Source organism: Chroicocephalus ridibundus, chromosome 7, assembly GCF_963924245.1.
Source record: "Chroicocephalus ridibundus chromosome 7, bChrRid1.1, whole genome shotgun sequence".
NCBI classification, from domain to species: domain Eukaryota; kingdom Metazoa; phylum Chordata; class Aves; order Charadriiformes; family Laridae; genus Chroicocephalus; species Chroicocephalus ridibundus.
Window position 1 is genome coordinate 43,209,197 of NC_086290.1, and position 25,310 is coordinate 43,234,506.

The 25,310-nt window shown below is 42.9% G+C and overlaps 1 protein-coding gene across 10 annotated transcripts in view; it reads right to left on the reverse strand.

Moving 5' to 3' along the window:
* AGAP1 (ArfGAP with GTPase domain, ankyrin repeat and PH domain 1) overlaps positions 1 to 25,310 on the reverse strand; it is a 380,589-nt gene that overhangs the window by 121,922 nt on the left and 233,357 nt on the right. For all 10 annotated transcript variants that reach the window (XM_063341692.1, XM_063341691.1, XM_063341694.1 and 7 more), the window contains one exon: positions 16,188 to 16,356. In XM_063341692.1, coding sequence (XP_063197762.1) covers positions 16,188 to 16,356 — 169 coding nt within the window. The remainder of the gene's footprint in view (positions 1 to 16,187; positions 16,357 to 25,310) is intronic.

Here is a 25,310-nt window from a genome sequence, read left to right on the forward strand (position 1 = left end):
AGGTGTGTGCGAGGGGGAGCAATAGGGACAGGTTTCTCACCATAAAACAGGAGAAGCGTAATCTGGTTGAATAAATTTTTGAGTCAGAACAATTAACATCTTTCCAGAAACTCACGTTTCTCACGGTCTTACTCACAACTCGATACGGGCCAAAGGGTGCTCTACGGTTTTGGTTTCTGAGCACGTTTTACTCCTTTCCTACCACAGGACTTGTACATTATAAAGATACAAATATTGCACAATGCTAGTTTCATTCCTCACGGCAGGCTTTCCAAAGGTACCCCACAAATCTTCTATGGATTTAATAATACTCTTTGAAAACACACGTAAAGGGAAGGAAACAGACACGATTTTATAAAATACCCTAACACTTCGCATTTCCATTGCACCTTCTACTGATGAGTTCAGAAAAATTAATGAATTAATTTTCAATGCTCCTGTGAGGTTGTTAATTATCTGCTATCATTTCCCCCATTTTTCAGAGGTTAAATGACCCAGGGCCACAAAGGAAGATTGTGGCAGACTTGAAAATAAAACCCAGATCTCCTGACTCCCAGTTCTATCATTATGTCTTTTCCCAGAGCAGCCTTTGGGAAGACAGCAGAGCTTAGTGAACTACTTTGTGTTTATTAGAGTTGGCATAATTGTCCCTTTCTCTCCTCCCCTTTCCCAAGACTAAATCTCGTCTTTAGTCCTTAACACAGATCTGTCACTACAGCATCTGTCCATCTGAGTCTTGAATGCACTTACTCAGTCTCAAGAACTTCTGTTTGGCAATCTCTACTTTGTAGACACGAAATACGTACAGAAAAACTAATTTGCTCAATTATGCAAAGTCTGAGGTGGATTTTGGAACCATGTTGGGACCTCTCAAGGCAGTGCTTTAGCTACTAGCACATAATTTCTCTCTAATCACCTTCCCTGGGCAACCCTTTTGTCCAAAGGATTCCATATATAGAGCATCATCCACCAAACTGTTGAAAAAAATTATGCCTTGAACAACTGGTCCGCTTCAGGACGTTGTGTGCTTGACCCCCATCAACCGAGAGCAATTTGCTAATACCAGTGTTTTAGCACCTTCTGAAGACATATTCCAAAGAAATGTTCAGCAAAGAAATCAGGCCTACAGAAATGAAGGTACAAAGCAGAGGATCAAATTATAGCTCAGTATTTTAAAGTCACAATAGAAAATGGAAACACTAGGTGACAGTATGTATTTTGAGGTCTCATAAGAAATACCTCCTTCGACACGAATTTCTGTGACGCCGCTGATGCTCACTTTGAAACAACCAGCGGGGGTTTCCTCTGGTTTTCACAATCCAGAAAAACTATGAACATTAACAAGCTATTTTGATGATACACCAAATTAAAGGGAGTGGCTGACATGAATGACAGAGCTTAAGACCAAATGGGCTCTAGAAACTTGAGATTCAGGCCAATATAAACACCATGTGGTTCAACAAGGAGAAGTCCTAACCTCTGCCCCTGGGGCAGAACAACCCAGTGTAGTAGCCGACGCTGGGGACCAGTTGGTTGAGTAGCAGCATTTCTGTGAAGAACTCAAGAGTCAACAATGGATGTCACAACGTGTGTTAACACTGTACCCAACACAAACCACAAGCTGAGCACACCATGATGGGCATCTGAAACACTGTACTCAGTTCCGGGTCCCCCACTGCAAGAGGACTGTTGGGAAATGGGAAAAGAGCCAGCAAAGAACCGCCAAGATGGTTAAAGGTCTTATACACATGGCCCATGAGTGCTGAGGGAGCTGGGCTGGTTCAGTCTGGTGAACAAGAGGACAATGGATGATCTAATAGCTGCCTATAGCTACCAGAAGGACATTTATAAAGATGAGGGAGCCAAAAGCTTTTTAGTTGTAGATGATATAAAACAGCAGCCGCGCTACAGCTTGGCAAGTTCACATGCAGTACTGGAAGAGGTGACCAAAAGAGGCTGGGGGACCTCCATACTCTTACATTTCCAAAGCTTAGCTACACAAAGACACAGCTGAACTTACCCAACGCTGGTGACAATCCTGCTTCTTCAAGCAGGAGGGTGGCACAGATGATCTCCAGAGGTCCCCTTCAACCAACGTTTCCAGGGGTCTCCGAATTACTAAACAGGCTTTCTCTTTTTCCTTCCATCCCAAAGGAAAACAAGACAACCTTTCTGAACTCAGAAGCTGCTCCGCATTCCCATTTGATTCCAAACATTTTCAACAATTTGCACTTTGACACATCTTAAGCAGCAAAATGGCTGCAGTCCCTTTGACTGCAACATGAGTTGCACCCACAGGATAAGAGATACCTACAGGTCCTTTAGATCTGCATTGTTTTTAAAAAAACTTACAGAAAAGTTACCAACTTTTTTCTGGTCTTGTTTCTGATTTTGCTTATTAGCCTTTAACTTCGCAGATCAACTTTACAAAATCGAACTTACAGGTGACAATTACACAGCAGATTAATCCAAACTCTTTTGTTTTGCTTTGTTTGTGCTGTGGAATCTTTTTGGGTATCCTAAGTTGGGCATCCTAAGATTGTTAGTGGTAAATGGTTTTGGAAACAACTAATTTTTTTCACAAGGACCTAACCCTGCCAAGACCCAAGAGCAAAGCCACAAAAGCGCACTTTTAGCCCGTAGCCATCTTTCACACTGCACCTAGTAAAGTGGGAAGCTACACATGATGAACTCCTGCAAGAGCGTCTTCGTCACGAAGGAGAAAACTGGTACATGAAAGCCGAGATGGAGCATTTCCTAGGTATCATGGGAAAACAGAAACAATTACTGGACACCTTCACCTGGATGACATATCCCCATTACTCTGTGCCAGGTTGCTGAATTACAGAGAGCAGTGATATTTGTATGTTGACACCTTCCACCTAGTTCACGAATTTTTGAACAAAAGTCTCCGGTCACATTCTAACCATGATGCAAAATGAAAAATTTAATAGGACGCCCAACATAATATCAAGAGTTCTACATCACCATGTCAGCACCAAAAGCTTTATGTTCACCTTAGTGCCATTATTCACAAACTCCACACCCCCCATTATGACATCAGCCTGTTGAGGAAATGATTTATTCAGCAAATCAAATAGGAATTTTTCTTTCACTTCACATTTCTGAAAGGCGTGGGCTGCCAGCAACAAACAGGTGCCAAGTCCCATCGTCTAGTACTTTACTGATGAATGAGGCAACCCAGCTCCCCTCTGTCTTTTATACTGCCATAGTTTGGCAACTCCGCTACCTGCAACCCTTGTGATAACATTCATCCAAGGTTAAATTCCACTTTGTTCACGTGCTGTATGATTTTCATGATATATCAGACCACGCAAGCCAGAACTCATGGGTAGACATCAGAAGGGCTGGACTACAGAAAGCAGTGTGCCCTTTCCTCTCCCCCTCCTGAACATGTTCTGCTCTAGCACAAACTTGTTACTTACCACCTTATTTGAAAATCGTTATTTCCCAACCCATCGCTCATTTTTCAGTCTCACGTGTTCCATTCAGGACATGTATTCCACCACCCAAGTAGGCGCTAATGCTGTCACAGCAAAACAAGGACCGCTGGAAGTCAGCTGCTGTCCTTGCACACTTTGTACACTGCACAAAGCTTCTACAAAACAGTCCTGTATTTTTTTCCCCCATCTATAACAGGCAAACCTCAACGCAAACCTCCACAAAGCAACTGTCCTTTATTTTTGCTCGAGGATAAAGCCTCAACAGCAGAAATCACCTCGGCCTGTAGCAGACAAGCAAGAGAGAGTTAAAAAGAGGAGGCCGGCAATACTCATCGAAAAGTAAGCCCGGCTTGTTGGGTTGTGATGCCTTGATGCGTTCGTTCTGCATCCGTTGCCTCCCCCATGTGTACATGCATACGTACATATGTGTATATATATCTCTATATCGATATATATCTCAACATTAACAAGAAATCCATGGTCAGCTACCTGGCCCATTCTGGAGCTGTGAAAGAGCGCCTCTTCAAATACATCATATATGCATCAGCTGGTTGCTTAAGTTGATTAGCAGGGGGCAGTTAAATTACTATGCTAATCCATGTATTCTCAGCACTGTTTCCTTGATATGGATATGTGTATATGCTTACTGGGAAGCCTTGATTAGTTCAAGCTTCAATGTGTCAAAGGCTCCAGATTCTTTCCAAAGAATAATTTTAGCTGTACTCACATCCCTAAAGTGTGAGAGCTGATTTGAAAAGGTACTTACCTCTACCATATGCTATTTTTCTTTAAACAATTTGCATTTCAAAGTGAATATGGCATTTATATTTGAATGAATATCAGTATGTTGCCAGAACCGGTCTCAAATGAGCAAAAAAAGATGCTGGTCTCCTATTGAACAAAAATGTTTTCATCTACCAAAGGAGCATCAAAGGAAGAGTTCCTCTTTCTAGCTCTAGACAGCTTTATTAAAACTATCTTTTCTGATATTATAAAATACCCCGTTATGATCGCGCTTACAAAACGTTCAAACAATTAAGCTTTACAAAAACCATCCAAATTAAGATTCAAGGTAATTTCCAGGTTTGGTCAACGCTCAGCAGAAGAGCCTTTGAGAAAAGTGAGCACGCTCCCACAAAGTCCAATTTATATCTCCATCTATTCAGTGTAAATAGCCACCGGCAGCAAAGAGCAAGTAAAGACAAGAGACTCGGCACAAGAGGAATTAAGCAGAGGAGCGCGGGTCTGCGTGGATGGATGGAGATATGCATTAAGAGGCTGATAGAAACACACGCGCTGGGGGCAGAACGTGTCTCCCCTTCCTACGCGCAGAGGGACTCTCTCTGCTCTTAAGACTCAGTTGTTTCAGATTTACAAAACAGCATACCAAAAATGCCAGGCCAGATTACAATACTTGGAAACATTATAAAAACAACCAAGATTTATCGAAAGTTTTAATAAAATATGCAATAAATAAAGCGCAACAGAAATGTTATCTTACATGTACGCAGTAACCCGCCCAACAAAATAATAAACTATTTAGGGTTTTTGTCATGTTACTCTTGCAGCAGAAGAGTAGGGTGGACAGCATTTTAGCAATTCCTCTTTTGCTGTATTTTAACTTAACAAAAATAATACAGCGCCTCATCACTGGGCAGCACAGGCTATTTTAGCAGATGCATCGCCTCAACCTAAGCTTTCACCAGTGATGGTACCCATTAATTACAAATGCAGAATGAATATAATTCACACCTACACCCTAAAAAGTGGGATACAAGTGACTTAAATCCATGGAGGTGGTCGCCGTTTCCTGCTGCAGAGAGAGCTGTGATTTTTCCCAAACAAATCGGTTACAAGAAGTTTTATATTCAGGAGTGCAACTAATATAGTGTTGAATTTATGAGACAAGGAGACACTGCAAGAGTCGTGAAGCAGAACTATATTTTTCCATGAAGCAGCAGCGTATGACACCCGCAGAGAGCGGCTGCACAGAAGCACAGAAAGACCGAATCAGATGAACTACAGCCTACCGCTCTGCTTTCACCACGGCCGCGTTTTATTTGTGTTAGGCTCTTCATGTTCACGACAAGTTTCTCTTCCAAAAAAAGAAATAAACCTCTGAAGGCCAGAGGGCTGCGCTCACCAGCTGTTAGAACTAATGAAAAATGCATTAGAGTTGTGGGTCAGGAAATCCTGACTCTTGATATCAGAGGGTTAATTGTTTCAAATCATGTTGGGTCAATTTCTGTTGCTGGAATACTGCCTATTCTTGAAATGTCCTCTAATTCAGCAAAAGGCACTGTTAGATCGGCTGTTGGTCGCCTGCTCAAAACCCATACCCAGCCCCGCTCCCTGAAGTTCCTTCAGACATTAGGGTGCAAAAGGAAAGTGAAAAAGGCCACTTTGGTAGCTGCAAAAAGCCAACAAGTGTTCTCTTCCCCGTTCTTCAATTCTGCATTATGTTTATGAATTAATTCCCAGAGTCGTGCAGAAATCTTCCCAGTGGACGAAACTTTCCTAAGAAGTGGATAACCACCCAAGCAGTGCCACTTGCTGCCTTCTGCTTTGCCAATATGAATGTTGGGACAACTCCTGCTTTAGCTGAGGAAAATTCAGGAACGGCGCTTCTGGGTTCCGTCAGTGTTCTGCTTCAGATCCCAGCATCCATCTTTTACAGATGCATCCCCCTTCCCTTGCCAACTCTGGAGATCACGCCCTGCACTGAAACGTGGGAAAACTGCTACTCGCAGCTCCTTGCTTCTCCAAGTGAGTAATGTCCGCATGGGAAAGGAAGGTACTGCCCAGGTCTCAGGGCACTGTCTGGCCACATTCTTGGGAAGATGAGCTGTGGGACCAGGGCTGGAGAGCTCCAACTTCCATAACCAGGTTCTTGAATGCTTTTATTAACAGGGAAAAACCTACTACAGTATTACTACGGATTCTGTTTCGATCTGACAGCAGTGTGCAAATAGCACATCATTCCTGCCTTGGGCTTATCAGGGACCTGAATAACTTGAGGTTACTTGTACATGGACAAGAAAGAGTGAGACAACAGTCTCTTTCCAAAACACACCGATTCCAGTATTGCAATTCTCCTTCAATACACTGACAATCATTTTCAATACTGTAGCAGACAACTCGCTTTGGGTTTAACTGATTTTTATGTTTTTCTTCAGAAGCATTTATTATCTGAACAAATTTCCTGAAGATAAGCAGCTATTAATGGAGGAAGACCTTCCATCTCGCAGCCTGGCAGGGCAGCCTCTGCGAACCGAGCGTGATTAGTAGTGTACAAAGCGAGAAGGGTCAATACTAATGAACAAACAAGGCAATGCCAAGAAATATCCTGGCAGTGAAGGACACGGTGCTGGGAGTATACAAGAAAAGCTATTATTCTCAGAGCGGGCCAAACCAACACAGCAAGTGTGGAGGAAAATCAAGTCATCAGAGGAGACATCTCTCCCAAAAGAAAGTTAAACCCAAGATCTTCACCAAGGGCTTCTGCTCCAGATCCTGGACTATTTATTCTGCTGGGATCAAAGCATGCTTTCCTTTCCCAGTAGGCATATTACTATTTTTCCAGTAGTTTTAACGAATAACAGCAATAAATAATGTATCCTCCACCTTCTGGCCAAGACCTCATTGAGGTTACCTGCTTGTTGAGGGACTGCATCTTTAAGACCCAGAGGTGACCATTTTACACCGGCAAATGCTTTACTTTGTCCTGTTGTTATTTGGCTATGAATCCTATTAACAGTTGTGAATTTAGCTTTGCAAAAAAAATAACAGCGCAAAATCAACTAATTCCGTGGTATTATGCCGCTCGCATGTCAAGCAATGCATGTGTAGGGGCCTGAGGCAAAAGATATAAAATGCTTCCTAATCCCTTTGACTGTCTGTGGAAGTTAATATGAAATTGGAAAGAGGGTGGGAGAGGGGGGGGGTCTTACCTGTGCGCTGGATCCACAACAAAACCCGGTAAGATTAACCGACCTAACTTTGGGAGCGTTCCGCCAGCCGACAAACCTCCCCAAACCCTGCGAGCTGCAACCAGAGCCTCTTCGGGATGGGGCAGGACGACTGCCGGCATTCAAACATCCTCCAGACTCTTAACAAAATGGAACAAAGAAACTTTATTTTTGAAAAAGACACAATAGATACGAATGCGAGATGACTTTTTTTTTTTTTTTAATAGCTATTGCCACTGTAACAGCAGCTAAGTGAATGCATGTCTGCAGTGTGAGCAGTTTTGATAAACAGCCTCTGCGGGCCACACAACGGGGATAATGTATCCTTAAGTACTGCCAATGAGCTGCCATTCTGCACAGCCAATTACTTCTGTGCGTCTGTCACTCAAAGGAAAAATGACTGAGCCCATTAGATCAAACCTTTGTCACTGTTCCTAATGCACTCTTAGGCCTCATTAATCTGAGGGAGCAGCAACACAGCCGCCGGTGCCTCATTGCCTCCCCCACAACAGGCCCACGTGAATCTTCTCATCTCTCCCCCAAGTGCACCACGTTAATCAAGCTCTCCTTATTACCCCGGTCCCTGTCACGGCGGAGAGCGCTCTCTCTCTTAAATGCTCTCATTATGGTCCATCTTTAGAGCCGGCTGAGTGGGGAGAAAAAAAAAAAAAAAAAAAAAAGAGGGGAAAAAAAAAAAAGAAAAAAAAGAGCCAGAGAAAGAGAAGAGGAAAAAGCAAGTCCGATCACATTAATATTCATGACAATAATTAGTATTCTAGGTCACTGAATATTCATGCTATTAGTTTGGTTTTTTATGGGTTTGCTGGATGTCCTGATTGCTGGAGTGTGGAGGAAAACAGCATGGTTGGGACTTTAGATGTCAACGGCAGTTCAATACTCAAAACACATTTGTGAATTTTTTTTCCCTTTTGGTAAATCAGCTTCAACCCTCCTGATGGCTTTAATATTTTAAAATCACTGGGGGAAAAAGAACGAGCAATTTTGCAAAGGTCTTAACATCCAACCGGTTAGTATAACAACGTGTAACCGTCAAAACTCGGTGAGATCGCATCGGGTGGACAAGACAGATCTGTGATTTTATTCAGGATACGGTGCAACGCAGGCATGAAAATCAACCCGAGTGAAACAGGCACAGGCTGAGCAGCAACGACTGCATCTTGTCCGGCATCTACAGTCATCTGCCTGAAGCTTCACAACACATTTCTAACCCTTTATCTACCCTAATTGTCACTAGAGATGGGCACCATTTGCCCACTGTTAAGAAAGAATCATAAGACAGTTCATTGTTTCCTTCTTTCCCTAAAGAGAACATCAAGCAAACTCTTTTTTTCCCTTTCAATATTTAACAAATGCAGGGGTTTTTTTATCAAATATTTATTTCATTAGCACTAATATTTGCCTTGCTCCTTTTTTCTCCAATATTAAGGAATATAGGGTACTAACAGTGCAAGTTTATTTCTCTCTAGTTATGGAAAGGGCAAATTCTGCTCCAAAGGAACTGGAGAAGACTACTTTGAGGGATCACCCTCTAGTGGGATGAAAGGAAGATCTCCCAACATGCTTAAAATTGGGCTTTTTTTTTTCCCCCCTTCAAAACGAGCAAACTGACAACTTCTTCCGTTCGGTACAGCTGTATATCACTGAACTAACAGCAAACCCAACCAAATGGAAAATTGACTTGGGTGATTAATGACAAAAGTAAGTCACAAACTTGCGTTTGTGATCTGTGGCAAAACCGTAAACCCCACGCTCAAGTTGAAGCATGGAAAATGCTTCCTGTTAAGTCAAGTCACCTCACGTACCACATCAGGCTACAAAATTAGTAGCAAGTAACTACCAACTACGAACTTCTGGCCTCGTGGGAGCTCCACCAGATAAAATATGGCACTGTCAAGTCACACACTGCTCCAGTACGCAACCTCAGTCACCTATGAAGGAGGAGTTCAGAGCAGATTCAAGAATTTAGGACTCAGTTCTGCATTTCTTTGCAAAGGCACCCAAGATCTATAGGCTTTGGAGCAATTGCCTATGCTAGCAAGCTCTTGGCTTGCTACACGTTTTTACTGATTGTCAGCCTGATCATAACATCTAAATCCTCACAGTAACCTCCAATTAAAAAAAGATTATGACATGATCTATACAAATATCGATGGATTCAGCCTAGTTTGGATCGAGACTTGAATTGACAATGCATCACAACAGAGGAGTGATCCCACCCGCGGGTTTCCATCAGTGTTTCCCCTCCTGCGCACGACACGCCGCACTTCGGAGGGTGCTGGCCCTCAGTACCGCACTCTGCGGCTGTTAATTTAGATACTGCCGAAAATGGCTACCCAATGTGACAGGTAGGGCTGTAGATGTAAGGCAGGCTTAAAAGGTAAAAAAACCAATGCAATGGTTTAAGAACAGAATTATTAGACAGGTACTAGAATCTAAAGACACCGTGTCAGAAATCTTACTTCGAAGGTATACCCATCTAATTGAAACATCAACTCTCTACCTTTTTAAAAGGAAAACCTGGAAGACAGTCCATTCCAACTCAGCCTGATTCCGAGCACTTCAGTGTAAAATAAGATTACTTAACGACCACTGTGTTGATTTGATAGATGATCACAATTAATAACAGATAGAAAACTCACATTTATAAAAATGTGAAGATGCGATTCTTATAACGTCTGAAGTGTCACACAGAGTTAGTGGATAACAACCTTTAGCATACTTAACGATGGCTATGTAGCTAACACATTTTAGGATACTTCACATACTGTACAGTCACTATTGTAAGTAAATTTAATAGCACCAAATTATTTAAATGAAGTGTTAATCAGGAAACATTTCTCTCTACACTATAAGCTATTTTTAGATGTGAACTTTCTACATCAGTGGCTCTTGCTGCAGCTCAGGCTTTGGGTTGTTTGTAGAGGAGAAGAAATAAATGACTCCTGGGAGAGATTTCAGGAATAAGTTCACCTTCAGGTCACCGGCTCATATCCAACCCAACTCGGGAGTAATTGAAACCCAGACCCACTCCTGCTCCAAAGTCAGCAAGAACTGAGTCAGCTTCTAAAAGGCGCAGAGACTTGGCCAGTGGCTGATTTACAGGACTGCTGGCCCTTACAACATTGTCGCAATAGGCTACCAACTATTAGATAAAGTTGGAACCAAGCAAGTCCACAAGTTACCCTTCTCTGAAGTACTTCCAAGTGAGACAGATCAACAGAATGATGTTCACCGCCACGTAAATTTGATTTAAATTTACGTTACTCAAGCATCATGCAACAACTTTGATTTCAGATAACACAAAAGCAACATAGCTGCAGATTGAAGGGAACGAACTTCCATTTACCCCAACCAGAAGTTGCTACCGAGTTAGCGCACTAGTACGAGCACCCTTCATAAAGCCACAAAGATCTGTTATTTAAAGCCTTCACAGAACAAAACCAAAACAACCCCCCCACCCCTCTGTATTGCCTGGGAGAAGCAGCCACATGGAATCCCAGTTCTTACGTGATAAACCCCAAACTGCACCTCCGAGAACCTAAAAAAGCCCAGAGACCAGCTTTCACTTTTAAAGTGTCATGGCAAAACTTCTAGTGAGAGAAAAACCAACCTCTTTCCAGGCAGGGTGTCTGTCTTTGCAAAAGAAGAACCAGCTTTACCTTCTACTTGTTTGTCTGTTTTCTGACAGGGCACAGAAAATACTCCTCTCTCACACGGCTGTTTCACTTCTAGCTTGGTTCCTGTCCTACCATGACTATACACATCAAGGGAAAAGTCTTTTTTCCCAGCTCTTGCACCCACGTGTAAACTGAGCAGGAAAGAGTCACCTTGGGTTTTTTTCTTCATAAATTCTCATATAGGTCTTTTTATTATTATTATTTATTTTTAACACCTCTGAAATGGAAACTCCCAAGAAGGACTGGAACTTCCTGGCTTTTGTTCTTAAGATGATTATTTCACAAAGATGTCCGCTTCCAGCTGTTTGGGATGTAAACCCATTTACAGATTGGCATAGCTGTCACTGAGAGATGGTTATTAGGTGTCGGCTTACCAAACAGCCTTTAAAAACAGAAAAACAATCTTGTTCAGACAAGGAGGAGTGCCACAAAGCACGTCTAAATTCAACGCCCTGGGAACGACATGCTTTTAAACTTTTCCTTCTGCATGTGACATCTACATCCATTTGATCTAACAGACAAAACTTTCACTTAACCGTTTGCCTGTTATAAATCATATTACCAAATAACTGAGTATACTCCTCTTGAATTCAGGACATCTCCTTAATTAGCCTAATTCCTTCTATTCTTCTCATAGCAACACTACGGGAAGTGCCTTGGGCAAGATCTTTACAGGGCTTAAACGTGCAGGAGAAAGACACTGAACGTGTTTGATGCAAGTGATCACTTAGGTCCAACAAGGCCTTAGACAGGGAAGCTGATGAGGAGGCGGTAGAGCTCAAGCTGCCCTATTGCCTCACAGAACGCGGTGGGGATTGGAAGAGATGAACGAAGCTCTGAGCTCTCTTACGTGTGTAGCGTTATGTCTTCTAGCAGCAAGCACTGCCTCGCGGAGACACGAGGCACCAGTGATCATCCCTGCAGAAATCAAGTGGGAGCTAGCAGATCAAAGCTATCCCCGAAGCATCTCTCGGGAGATGACTGCTCCTACTCCCTGAGCCAAGCCATCCCAAATCTGCCCCCATGCTGTCCCTCACACCTACGCCACAGGGTGCCAGTCTCTGAGACAGCATCCTCATGGCATGTATTTTACGTCCCACCAGTTGACAGGCAAGAGCCTTTGCCTTTACCTCCTTATCAGACCAGATGATGCGCTGGCACCTACCCAAAATACAAGAAATTCCACTAAGAGACAGAGAAATCTGCTGGGCACTCCTGAAAGACTGAACTTAAAACACAGAATCATCGAATGGTTAGAGTTGGAAGAGACCTTAGAGACCACTTAGTTCCAACCCCCTGCCATGGCCAGGGACACCTCCTGCGTGTCAGTTAGAGGCAATCAGACAGACATCAAGTACATGTATTTATGGGCAAAGTTGGCACTGAAATCCATATTTAAGGGGCATTTCCTGAACAGTGTTTAATAATAGACCACTGATGACTTCAAATGGATAGCACTATTTGACAACACAAAATGCATTGACTTTTTTTGTTTCATGTTTGAATGAAAATAAGTTCAGACATTTCTAGGAACACAAATTAGTGGAAAATGGGTAATCTCAGCTGAGAAATGCTTTTAGTGGGCCTGTGCTATCACCATGTATAAGCAAAGACAACAATTCTATTTCCAGGGGCAATCTTAAGCATGACATTTTAATTCAGCTGTGGTATTCTTTTAGTATCTTAGCTTTTTCACTAAATTGTATGCAATTTCATAACAGCAGAAGGAAAATGAGTCTGTTCCTGACCACATCAAACAATTAAATTAAATACCGCCCTCATTCCTAAGCATGGAGAATATTACTGCAGGTACCAAGTCTGCACTGACAAGAAGCACGGAAGAACAGAAACCACCACTGTTTTGAGTAAGAGATAACGTGTGAAGCAGTAAGAATGTAGTGTATTTGCATGCTTAAAAATAAAAATAACAAGCGCTGATTTTTCCTGTGCTTGGTCCAAACCTCCTCCATACAGTGGGTCCGTGTACAGAAACCTCCCAATGAAAACATAGTAACAGACAATTTCAGCCTTGCAATCAATTTTAAAGCATTGCTCAAGATGAAGACATTTCGCCAGCGCTAACAACAGAAAAAAAAAAAGCTCTGGGACAGCACCACAGACTGCAAGGGATAATTTCCAAATGTTTTTAGTTGCATGACAGGCGACTGCAGAGATACCCGAAGTCCTCCCAGCACTCCACAAGCTGAGCGCTGAGTCCCTACGGGTCTCCCATCCAACAGAACCTGCGACCTTCTGCCTAAAATCCACTGGCAATATACTTGACCACATGAAAGCTCGGATTGACAAGCCAGACACAGCTTGTGACAATATCTTTTCTAAAATATTAGGGGAGTATTAGCAGCTCTTCAGTTCTACCTGACCACAAGAGTATTGAGAGTGATGCACGGACTGATGCACAGCTGAGCTGCTGACAGTTATTTCCCAGACCCAGTCTGTCCTACTACTTTTTTTTTCATTTTTCTTTTTTTTTTTAATTTTTTTTTTTTAAAGTAATGCTTTAGTGATTAGCAGTTCCTTCTTTTATTTGTTTTTAACTGAGTAACCACTGGTTGGATCAACCAGCTTTCTAAAAAAAGCTCCTCCGTCCTGCTGCTGCCGGTCATTCTGTCCACTAACGCAATACCGGACAGACCTCAAATGTGGCCTTTTAAGTAAGAAAGAGTTAATGAAGGCAGCTTCTTCAGAAGAAACAAATTCTGTGCAGAAAAACCCCAAAGAATAGCTGATAATGCATTGAATGTACCAACCTGAATTCCAGAAGCAAAGGAAAATACCACAGCGGGCCTCGCGTGCTGCGTATGCATCTGAACTAATGAAATACAACCTTACAGAGACGTGCGTGTCCTCACTGACCCTCCTCTCACGCCAAAACCTTAGCCATCCCCCTTCTATATCCTCTGACACCCAAGGTGGGCACCAGAGAGCGGGTAGCACAGTACAAACAGGTTGGCCGGCTGCAGTGCAGGACATAAAGCTGTTCAGTCCAGCCTGTCTTCACCTGCTCCCCCCAGCAAGTTATGAAGATGCTTCAAATCTGTTCTGCTTCCAGCCAGCTGTAGGGGTAACATAATTAAGACATCAATCCTTGCTTTATCTATGGGAGGAGTGCCATGCAAAGATAAGCAGGTCAAGAACTTGCTTAAAATTAAAGAAGGATCAGCGTAGCGTCCCAGCTGCAAGAGAGGGAAAATGAAGGTATTCAAGTGGGCAATGACAGAGAAATCAGGTAAAACTTCCCTTGGATACAACTCTTTTATACAGTAGAGGGCATTAATTACTTTAAGACTTAACCACAGTAGATCTCTTAAGCTGTGCTAACCAGACATCAACAACAGAAGTCTTTCAGTATTTCTAGGCAACACGATAAAGATGCCAAGAGAGAGGACAGAATCTCCAACTGCTCCCACCATGCTATTTGAAAAACGCCATCTAAAAGTAGAGCTGTTTTCCAGCATTTGCACTTTCTAGCACAATTAGCTTTTCTCTTTTAAAACAACCGCTGTGCAATAAAACCTTGGGCTAGCCAGGATACCTGGCAATCTAAGCCTATGCCAAAACCTGTACATTCCATGCTATGAACTTTATATTACTATATTATTACGTACCTCTGAATATCTTTTCAGAAAGGTACTTCTCTGGAGCAATCAAGTAATTTTTGCCTATGTTCAAATGTCTTAAAAGCAGAAATCTCTTACTTAAGTGTCTTACTGCTGGTTTATTGACTCAGTTCAGCACTTTCTTCCCTGTATTACGGAATAGGTTGAAAACCAAAACCACTGTCTGCGCCTGGTCATCTAAATTAAATAGCAAAGTGGAAAAAACCAACCATGAATAATTTTCTCCTACGAGCTCTTCCAGTGACAATGCCAGCTCTGTGCCTCTCGAGGGGTAGGTTACAACTTGAAAAAGAGTCTGATAAAATCATAGTTTCAGACATTTCAGGTCCCCAGCCAACCTAATATAACGTGCCACACAAGACCTCCAAGGACGTCTGCTCACTGGCACCACTGTAAAGCCAAAAGGTGCTTTTTTTTTTTCTTTCTTTTTTCTTCTTTCAAACGTTGAACTCAACGAGCAGCATCCGCAGCTGGAAGGAAAATCCTTCTCCCTCTTCCCCTAACACAGGGGATTGCACATCGCAAAAACACAGGGAATTACATCTTGACTCGAAGCATAAGAAAACTGTTGCCAGCCAAGAGAAGGCTCTTGAATAGCAGGGTGACCCGAGTTCCTTCTTGTGGTCACTCATCCTGCCTCTGTATTGCGTACTGCACAGGAACAAAAGTCTGTTTGGATGGTTTTGTTGGCACATGCTGGAAGTGTCTATGCTGCTCATAAACGCAAAGACACTCGGCACTTTATGGATGTCATCCCAAACATGCTGACAAAACTTCCATACCAACACTATACCATTATGAGGTTTGTATAAGCTGTGCGTTTTACAAGATAAATGGTCTTCAATGTTCTTCCTTAATGCAATTTTTAAAATCCACTTAGCTGTATGGACAACTACTTCAGCAAACAATAAACTTCTTTGTTTAGAGCTCACAAGGAGCTATAAACGACTTCCATAAACGAACTAAAATAGCTTTCTACAGAAGAATCTTGCTGTTGGAAAGTTCAAAATTATGCTTCCTTCTAAAGGTGGAAAGAAGTGCTGTGGATCCCACCAGGAAGCCACAAAAAGCCCTTTCAAATGATACATCTCCTGTTTTTCCAAAACATTAGATCTAACAGATGAGTCGTAAGGCAGCATCAATTCTTCACATATGTTAATTTCTGTGAAATTACGTAAGGTTTTGGCAAGTATAAGGCCGCAAATATAAAAAGACAGACATTGAAGGTTACTCAGAAACTTAGAATCTCTCATGGAGGACAGATCAGCAGTTAGGGCTTAAAAAGTTACACATCAGTGGTTATTTGGATTTGTAAATTATTAATAGATGTCATCCCCATCCCAGCAGTACATGACAACTACCTACAGACACTAGAAACGTCGTCTTTCCCTTTTTTTCCCTAGCATGGTATTCTCTTACCTGAATTGGGCGAGATGTGTAAACTGCTCATGTCCTTGGAGAGGCCGTTTGTTTTGGGGCTGGAAATGGGTGCACAAGCTGACGTAGCTCGGGGTGGCCTCTTCCCGGGGACTTTCACAGTGGTTCTCAGCAAGTCGATTTCTTTGCCGTGAACGTTCTGCATATAGTCCTGGTGAGAGGGAAAAAAAAAAACAAACCCAAACCCAACATCAAACAGTAGTTCTGTAAGCAATAGAACTATTGAAACCTGGTTTCATAAGACTCTTGCCCGACATCATCTGCCAGCACCCACTACGTGGTTTTCCCCATCCTTCCATTTTCTTGATAATCCCTTCTACACCTCTCGCTACAAATACTCCCAAAAGTCTGGAGCTTTCTAATATCAGTTAGTTTCCAGTTCTAATACCAGTAGTTTCCAACTACCAGTTGAGTAAGAGGCAATTCTTAATGTGGCTGGTTCTGAGCCAGATCACAGAATGGTCAGGGCTGGAAGGGACCTCTGCAGATCACTCAGTCCAACCCCCTGCCAGAGAAGGGTCACCCACAGCAGGTGGCACAGGAACATGTCCAGGCGGGTTTGGAATGTCTCCACAGACGGAGACTCCACCACCTCTCTGGGCAGCCTGTGCCAGGGCTCTGCCACCCACAAAGGAAAGAAGTTCCTCCTCATGTTTAGGTGGAACTTCCTATGCTCAAGTTTGTGCCCATTACCTCTTGTCCTGTGCCTGGGCACCACTGAAAAGAGCCTGGCCCCATCCTCCTGACACCCACCCTTTCAGTATTTATAAGCATTGATAAGGTCCTCCCTCAGCCGTCTTTTTTCCAGACTGAAGAGACCCAAATCCCTCAGCCTTTCCTCATAAGAGAGGTGTTCCAGTCCCCTAACCACCTTCGTAGCCCTTGCAGGAGTAGGGTAGCAGTTCACCAGGGAGGAGGTCCCAAACAGAAGGAGAAGACAAGGCTGACTGTCCCTCGTGAGCACCTATGGCTTCTCCCTGCCAATGTTTTATGCACTTATCTCTTTCTCCCTCAAATTTGGCTGAAACTGGTCAGCTGGCACAAAAGTTATGAAAGGCCACTGACTGGTTAAGGTTTCTGCAATTACAACATTGTTTCCTTAGAACATGATCCTTCATGTTTGATTCAGACTGGACGTTAGGAAGAAGTTCTTCACCATGAGGGTGGTGAGACACGGGAACAGGTTGCCCAGAGAGGTGCTGGAAGCCCCATCCCTGGAAGTTTTTAAGGCCAGGCTGGACGGGGCTCTGAGCGACCTGATCTAGTGGGAGGTGTCTCTGCCCATGGCAGGGGGGTTGGAACTAGATGACCTTTAAAGATCCCTTCAAACCCGAACCATTCTATAACTCTATGATTCCTCCAGTCACAGAAAAATTCACAGAAGGAAACAAATTTATGCAAATTGTGTCTGATTAGAGTAAACACACTAAAAGCTGTAAGACAGAAGTGGAAAAGACTTTTCCTAATTCTTGTTTGGAAAGCCCACAAAGAGAAAATGAGCAGACAACCCCAGTCAGCCATGGAAAGACAGCGAGTGGTCAGCTGGCTGGAGCCAAGCCACTGCTTCCCGAGAAATCATGAGAAATTCCTCAAACTGTAAATAGCTTCTGGAAAAACAGGCTCTTGAGATTCTGCTTTCCAGCTTCAAAGGCATTCCCTAGATTGTCTGTGGGCTTCTCCAGATGACAACAGAAAAGCAAATAGACATGGATGTCTTTATCAGAGGGCAAATAACAACTCATTAAGGCGAGACAGCCACTGAGGCTGCAATCCTGGGGTGCATCTGAAGAAATATCTCCAGTAGCGACGGCGAATGTTAAAGCCAGTACACAAAACATCAAAGTCGTCACCTCCTGGTACACATGATTGTGGTTACTCATGTGCCAGAAAAAAAAAAAATTGAAACTATGAGGATGCTAAAAGAAATGAACAGACTATATTTTATGAGAAGACGTGCAAGGCGGGTACCAGAGGACAGCAAAATAAAGAGTGAAAAGAGGTAAGAGCGCTACACAAAAATACACCCGGGTATACGTAGCCCAAGAGGAAAACAGCAATTTGAACTAAAGACTGGGCGAGATCTGGGCTTAAACTGTTGAGTTAAGCGGGAAACCAAGGGAATGGTATTCTTGAGCGATCTTCTATGCGGAGCAGCTGGGGCACAATATCTAGTTGCTTTTCAGATAGAACTTGACCAACTTAAGAGAGGCCTGAGTGATGCTGTGGGTGTCTGCAGGAGCAAAGACCGCCAGCCAAGACATAACTCCCAGTTGCCCAAGCGTCCAGGGCAAGATTTAGCCAGGTTACAAGGTGTTATATGAAAAACTACCAATATTTAACTAGGTTGGTTCCAAGTCTGCAGCATATAGACCTATACACTACCAGAGCATTTATCTCACAAGGAAATACCCGAATGGACCAAAAGCATACCCGAGGTCTACATCACTGCTGCCACAATATGGGGAGCAATCAGCTCCCTCATAGAAATCCTTCCACCTTTGACGGTTTTTACAATGCAAACTATATATTCCGCTCAAAAATCTACTACCGGGCCAGCATTCATTTCCTCACAGCTAACAGTAATCTGTGATAAACCCCCAAAACTAAACCATCAAACCAGCTTATTTTTCCCTACCTGTTTACAAATTATTAACAGTAAAAAAAGGGGGGGTCTGAACAGTTCAGGTGGTGAGGACACAGAGCTCTGCTGCCAAAAGAGACAAAGGCGATCCATTAATAAAAATTCATTCACTCGGTGTTAGATAGAAACGAACACACCAGTTTCATCCATAAATTATCAAGTTGGCATAACTTTCTTGTTCAGTGGCAGTTCTTCACAAATTAAAATACAATAAGCAGAACATAATTGAGCATTTATTGCTTATGGGCTCTAAAATGAAGCTTTAATCAGATAGTGACTAAACCTCAGCATGTACTCTTTTTTTTTTAATAGACACATTTTATTTAACGTACAACAACCAGCATACTCCCACTTAAATCTGAGGAGGCGGTGTTTATTCCAAATTCTTCAGATGAATAGTGTGTACAATTTCCCTGCTACCTTGCCAACTTGGGAGACGTGACAGGGCATTATTAAAGCCCTTTTAATTCAGAGTAAACCAGGCTTAGGTGAGCTATAAACCATTTGGGAGAGCAAGTGAATGCTGGTGAACAGGAAATAAATGCGCTGTAGCCATACCGTTATTATACGAGAGCGTCCAAACACAACAGATGCCATGTAGGTATTAATGTCAGCTTAAATATTTATAGGGATATATCAAATGTAAATAATAAAGCCTCTTTCATTGTGTGCAGGATGCATAGCGATAATCTCTGCATTTCCCCAAGGAGGAGAGGCAAGCACCAAGTTTCCAGTCGGCGGAGCATCCGCCCCCACGCGTGCTCTTTCAGATCTGCACTTTGGGGAATAAAAGTTAAAACTACAAAATAGTGTCGCAGCTTCAGAAGCACAACGGAGAGTTTGATCAGATTAGAACAGATGAGGGTCTCGCTGTCATCTGGAATATGCTGTGTTAAAGAGAAGACAGCAAGCCTGATTTTGATATGCAAATGTTACAGATATAACTCCCCTAGATGTTAGTTGTAGAAAATGCTGATCCGAGAAAAAAGGGGAAAAAACCCTTTAACAAGGCATGAGGGTAATTCAAAGCCAAGTACTTTTAAACAGCACTTAACAAGTCCCTAGAGCCCACTCAACAGTGGGCCACCCCAGAAGTGCCATCTTCTGCCCCTCAACAGCTTGAAAAAGTAGTAATTGCAAATCCATTTGCATTTTTCTTCTCAACTTGTCCATGTTCATCATTCGGCAACGCAGGGGGAAGGAAAAAAAAAAAAAAGCAAGCAGTAAAGGAAAGGGAACCCTCCCCAAACGTGAGGATAAGAGGAGAAGCCAGCCCCCCCCAACGCCCGGCACCCCTGCACTTGCACCTTCGCCATCACTTGTTTTTTACATTTCACTCCTAATTATGTTGCATCTATTGCCATACACTTAATTAGCTGCATTAATGTGATTTCTTTTCACATAGTCAAGCAATTAAGAGCTATGATTGAGTTTCATTCAATTAGCCTCAACAAACATGCTAATTGATGTCCCAGATGCAAATGAGGTGCAATGAGAGAAACCTGCTAGCAATTGAGAGTTGTGGCGGGGAGACCCACAGCTCCCAGCCTGCCGACAGCAGCGCGGCTGAACGTGGCTCCCACCTTCCGAGGTGGCAGGAGGGGTGGTGGGGGGAAACAAGCCATTAGTGCCTTGGTTGTCCCAAACAGATCCCTACAGGAATAACGGGCAGCGCTGAATCAAATCAAATCAACGTCATCTCCAATCCTCACGACGAACGAGCCAGGGAAGAGCGCAGTGTTTTCCTGCAGCCAGGTAGGCATTGCAGACCCTGCCGACGCCACGGTTTCTTCAGCTAAGGACTATAAAAGGTCTCCATCTAATCTCCGAGCTCGTGAAATACCACGCAGGCAATGGCCCGCAGTTATCAGTAACTGGCATCTTAATCTTAGTCAGCTGTGGGGCAATGCTGCCTCTTCAAGTTAAGGCCAGAACGCATCAATCAATCAATAATCCCTAAAAATACGCTTGCTATATTGATTCTCATTGCTTTTAATCCTGAGGTTACCGTTAGCGGTTTGCTCAAATATAGTGCTGCTGAGGTGTTAATTTGACTACTCAAGGCCATTGACCATTATCTAGAGGACTAAATAAACTGTTAAAATATCAGCGAAAATCATAAAAGCTACATTGACTGAAGACGACACAAAATAGTATTTGACAGCACCACAAAATGAATTGCCTTGAGTAAGAAAGAAACGATGTGCCATGACACAGAATAATGTAAAGTAAGATTACTTTAGTTCTGCTCTTAATACAGCTCTCTGTTTACAGCAGCAGAAATTAATTTAACCAATTAACTGAACAGAAGCCTTTCAGACATGCAAATTGAGCAAATGAGTACAATGTGGTTTTCTAAACAGACGTACCAAAAAGAAACTGCTATTTTGGGGGGCTCCTTTTGTTTTGATCCTCAGCAGTTGTTAAACTTGCTGCCATACATCACAATGGCTTCTGATTGCCCTCAAAGCTAGAGAAGACACCCCACCAAGGGCCACAAGCCCAACCTAGGCTACATGATGCCTCCAGCCAGTTGCCTACTTTCTCCCAACTGAGAAGACTGAAGACAACAGCCAAACATCTCTTCTTCCACAGCCATGGTTAGCCCTGCCTCCTGCCTGGCCCCTTTTTCAGGGGTGGAAGGGCATAGGGGTCAGATTGAGGGAAAGGCAGAAGAACGTGCTGGCTGCTGCTTCCACAAAGCTGTGACTCCAACTCACATCATCCAAGTCTACCACAGTTACCTCAAACACTTCGCTGACGGACCACAGAGCACGCGGCAGCACGGATCCTTCCTAGAAGGATGCTCAAGTTAAAGACATGGCTCATGTTAGGTGTGTAATGCTGTGGATATCAAAAACATTATGGAGTTTGAGGATTTCTCTACTACAAGTGACTGTCATCTTTGTCATGCCCAAAGAAATGCCTTTCTGCTACCTAGGTCGTATTTAAAGAACATAGTATTTCATTATCAGCGTATTAAGGAAGAGCATCCATATGAACGCTAAATTACCAAATATAATAATTACCAGTTAGTATCCTAAGAGCTAAATCCCCCATACTTTTCCATATGGCTGCCTGCATTCAAATCCCTTTGTCCTGAAGGTAGGTCTTTGCCTCTTGATTTGCACAATTGCAAAATATTTTCCAAGGTAAGAGAAAACAAGCCCGTGAAGAATGCGAGCTGAACCGCCATACTCAGCCAGGTTTCCACCACGCCGAAGCACCCGAGCGGGCAGGTTCGGGCAGCCTGCCCGTGCAGGCAAGTTCAGGTGTGCTCTGGCAGCAACAGAAGATGGAATCGGAGTCTTTCTGATTGAACTCGCTTTGGACTGTCCTTCTGTCCCAGGACTGCAGTGAAAAGGATAGAGCTGCAACCTAGTCGTCTTGTCCAAGAAACCTCACCAAGGAGATGGAAGGATCAAACTGTAGAAGAAAACCACCAAGGTCTCCTGTGGCTGGGCTCAATTGGACTGTGGATAGAACTACCTAGCACAGAAATTCCCTTCACTGGAGTTAATTTTTTATATCATGGCACTTGGTGAATGGGACTCAAAGCTCACATCCAACTCTCTCATTTCAGGATTGCCATGTATCATAAAATTAACATACAAAAAAGTAATATTCTCTCTCCTAGAAAGCCACCCCATGGATTTCTTCCACCACGTACCTCTCCCACTGCCTCCCTTTTCCAACACACAACATACCAAACAAGACAGACTGAGAGAACAATGCCCTTTTCCATGTCTTTAATGGTACACAAGTACAAACATCTTTTTTTCTTATCTTGACCTATTAAAATCTCTCAGATGAAGCCTGTTTTTCCAACACTAGGAATCGGTCTGGGCCCAGGATCCTTCCCAGATCTGCCTCCAGTTTACACTGAACTTCCAAGAAAAACACCTTCATTTTGTACCAGTTTTTCCCCACTGTTCAATCGGACAAAACACTCCTAAGGCTTAATTTACTGAGGTTCATACAGCGTTTCCTGATCTGAGGTGAAATAAAAATTATTATGGAAAAGAAAGTTTATGGTCACACCTCTGGATGACATTTGAAAGACTGTGGGTGGCATGTTTTCTGAAACACAATTCCAATTTTGCGAGCTGACCCTACTGGACCCACTAAAACCTATTGTTCTCCCTCAGCAACAACTGCTTCTGAAAAAACAAAACCCAATCCCCTTCCCTCCAAACCAGACCAAAACCCCCGGCAGACCGGTAAATGGATGGAGCCTTGACTTTTGTGCTTTTACATGGCAGTCAGACATTTTTATTGCAAAACGCCGTCTGGAAAAGATGCAAAACAAAATTGCTAAACTACAAAAAGAAGAAAAGGGAAGGGGTGGGGGGGGGGGGAAGAGAGAAAAAAACCAAACCACAAAAGGCCCCCTTGCCTTTGCTTATTGAGTTCAAAGGCATAACATGCAGCACCCTGCAGCAAATGGGAAGCTACACTAATTTTAAAGCCATAAAATGCTATAAAGTGCCCTGCGGGGCAGGACTACACTGAAGCTAGTTGCACCTAAATAAGACATGGTTCATTTACTTCGCAGCTTAGCCTAATGTAATCATCAGCGGATTTCTAGCCTAGAGTTGTAACAGGCAAATAGCCGATACTGCGGAGGCGACACTCCCAGCCATTGAGGGGCCTCAGCTAGATTGCTGTTGATTAGAAAATTTTTCAGTTTTGACAAGCACTTAATGAACATAAATCGCTCCTTGATTGGTTTCCATTTGGGGCCACAGGCACACCTAAGAAGAAACAAAAGTCTCCAACTCCTCTCCCCCCTCCATCTTCCCGGGAAGGACCTCGGCAACAAACCTACCATCAGGTTATGAGCCACAGTGGAATATATTCATCAAATGTTCCTGTTAAATTAGCCATCCTCCCCTCTCGCATATAAATATGGGCATAATATCATCCGGCTTCATAATATATAGTTAATCTTAAGAAAAGCAATGATATGTTATTTTCAGAGGAGCACATAGAACGAAAATGCATTCTGGAAAATGCTGATCACCCTAAAGCACTCTGTCCTGGCAAAAAGAAGGTCATCTCGAATCTGTTTTATTCACATTGGGAATCAAGAACATTAAATTTCAGTAATAAAAAGCACTGACTCTATCTATGCTATGGTGTTAATCGGTTCGATCAGCGGGGCAGGGGAGGAAGTTAGGGCAACGCTTTCAATACAAAAGTAGTTTCACAAAATGTTGTGTTTTTTAAATGGATGACTCATTTTCAGAAAATTCTTCCATCTGCACTTCACTTCTCATTCAGACTTTGTAACAAGAACCACTGCAAAAGACAAATCAGAGTTTTACCATCCTGAGTAATTTATGAAGCATTTATATCCACAGCAGTTAGCTCTGCTGGACAGGAAGCTCTAATTTTATAAAACCCCGTGATTAATTAATAGCTTGGCTTTTGCCATTTAAATTGCAACTCATTCTGATACCAAAAACTTTCCCTGCCTTTTTGAAGAGGGGGTAGACACGACACTGAAATGTGTGTTTGCTGCTCCTTAACGCATGCTGCAAGTTTGCACGGCTCTGCAATAGCAGTGTCACGTTCGTCACAATATCCCAACGCTAATGACATGATAAATCTTGTCATGCCCTCCGAAATGAATAGACTTGAAACAAAAAAACGCTTCACGTTCGCCTTGTCTGTGCATTTGGCGACCTGCGAGTATCTGTAATAAGTCACAGAGGTGACTGTAAGAAGTTACTGGGGATCATCATCTTCCCCGTCGACTGGGATTCCACGTTGGAGGAGGATTTCAGAGGGTGGCTTGCTGACCATCAGTCACCACAGTCCGATTTTGCGCTAAGCAGAACTGATGCAACGGCACTTTCAAGCAAGCACATTTCTAGTTTGAAAAGCCACAAAGCCAGGGGGTGGAAAATAATTTGCCCTGACAGCTATCCCAAATGATAGATCTCACTTAAGGACTGCAAACACATTTTAGCTTCTATTTTCCCCATCTGTTTTGGAGTTTTTCTCCCAAACTGAGCTTCACTCCATTACATCTTTAAGATAATAAAGAAGTTTTCCGGGAAGCTATGAAGTGAATGAGTGATCTCTACAGCTATACTACTTTATAAAAGCCTCTTTTGCTTTTAAAACATCATAGGTTATGTTTTATTTTTGGTATCTTTACCGAAAAAATGTTAACAGCAGCATGATTAACTCTTATTTTTTCCAAAAAGGTCAGTTATCCTCTACCCTAGAAGCAAATTCACAGTGAAACACGCTAGAATTAAGAAAGGAAAGCTCTGGGAAATTTAACTCAATGCTGTCAGAAAGGAGAATGTTGCTCTGAACCCGGCTTTGATGAAAAGGCTTCCAGGAAGAGTGTGGTTGTGGTGAGTGGAAGAAACACAGCATCAACTCATCGGTTGTAATAAGCAATTATATATATATGTGTAACTGTTCTTATCAATTTTTCTTTCTTAACC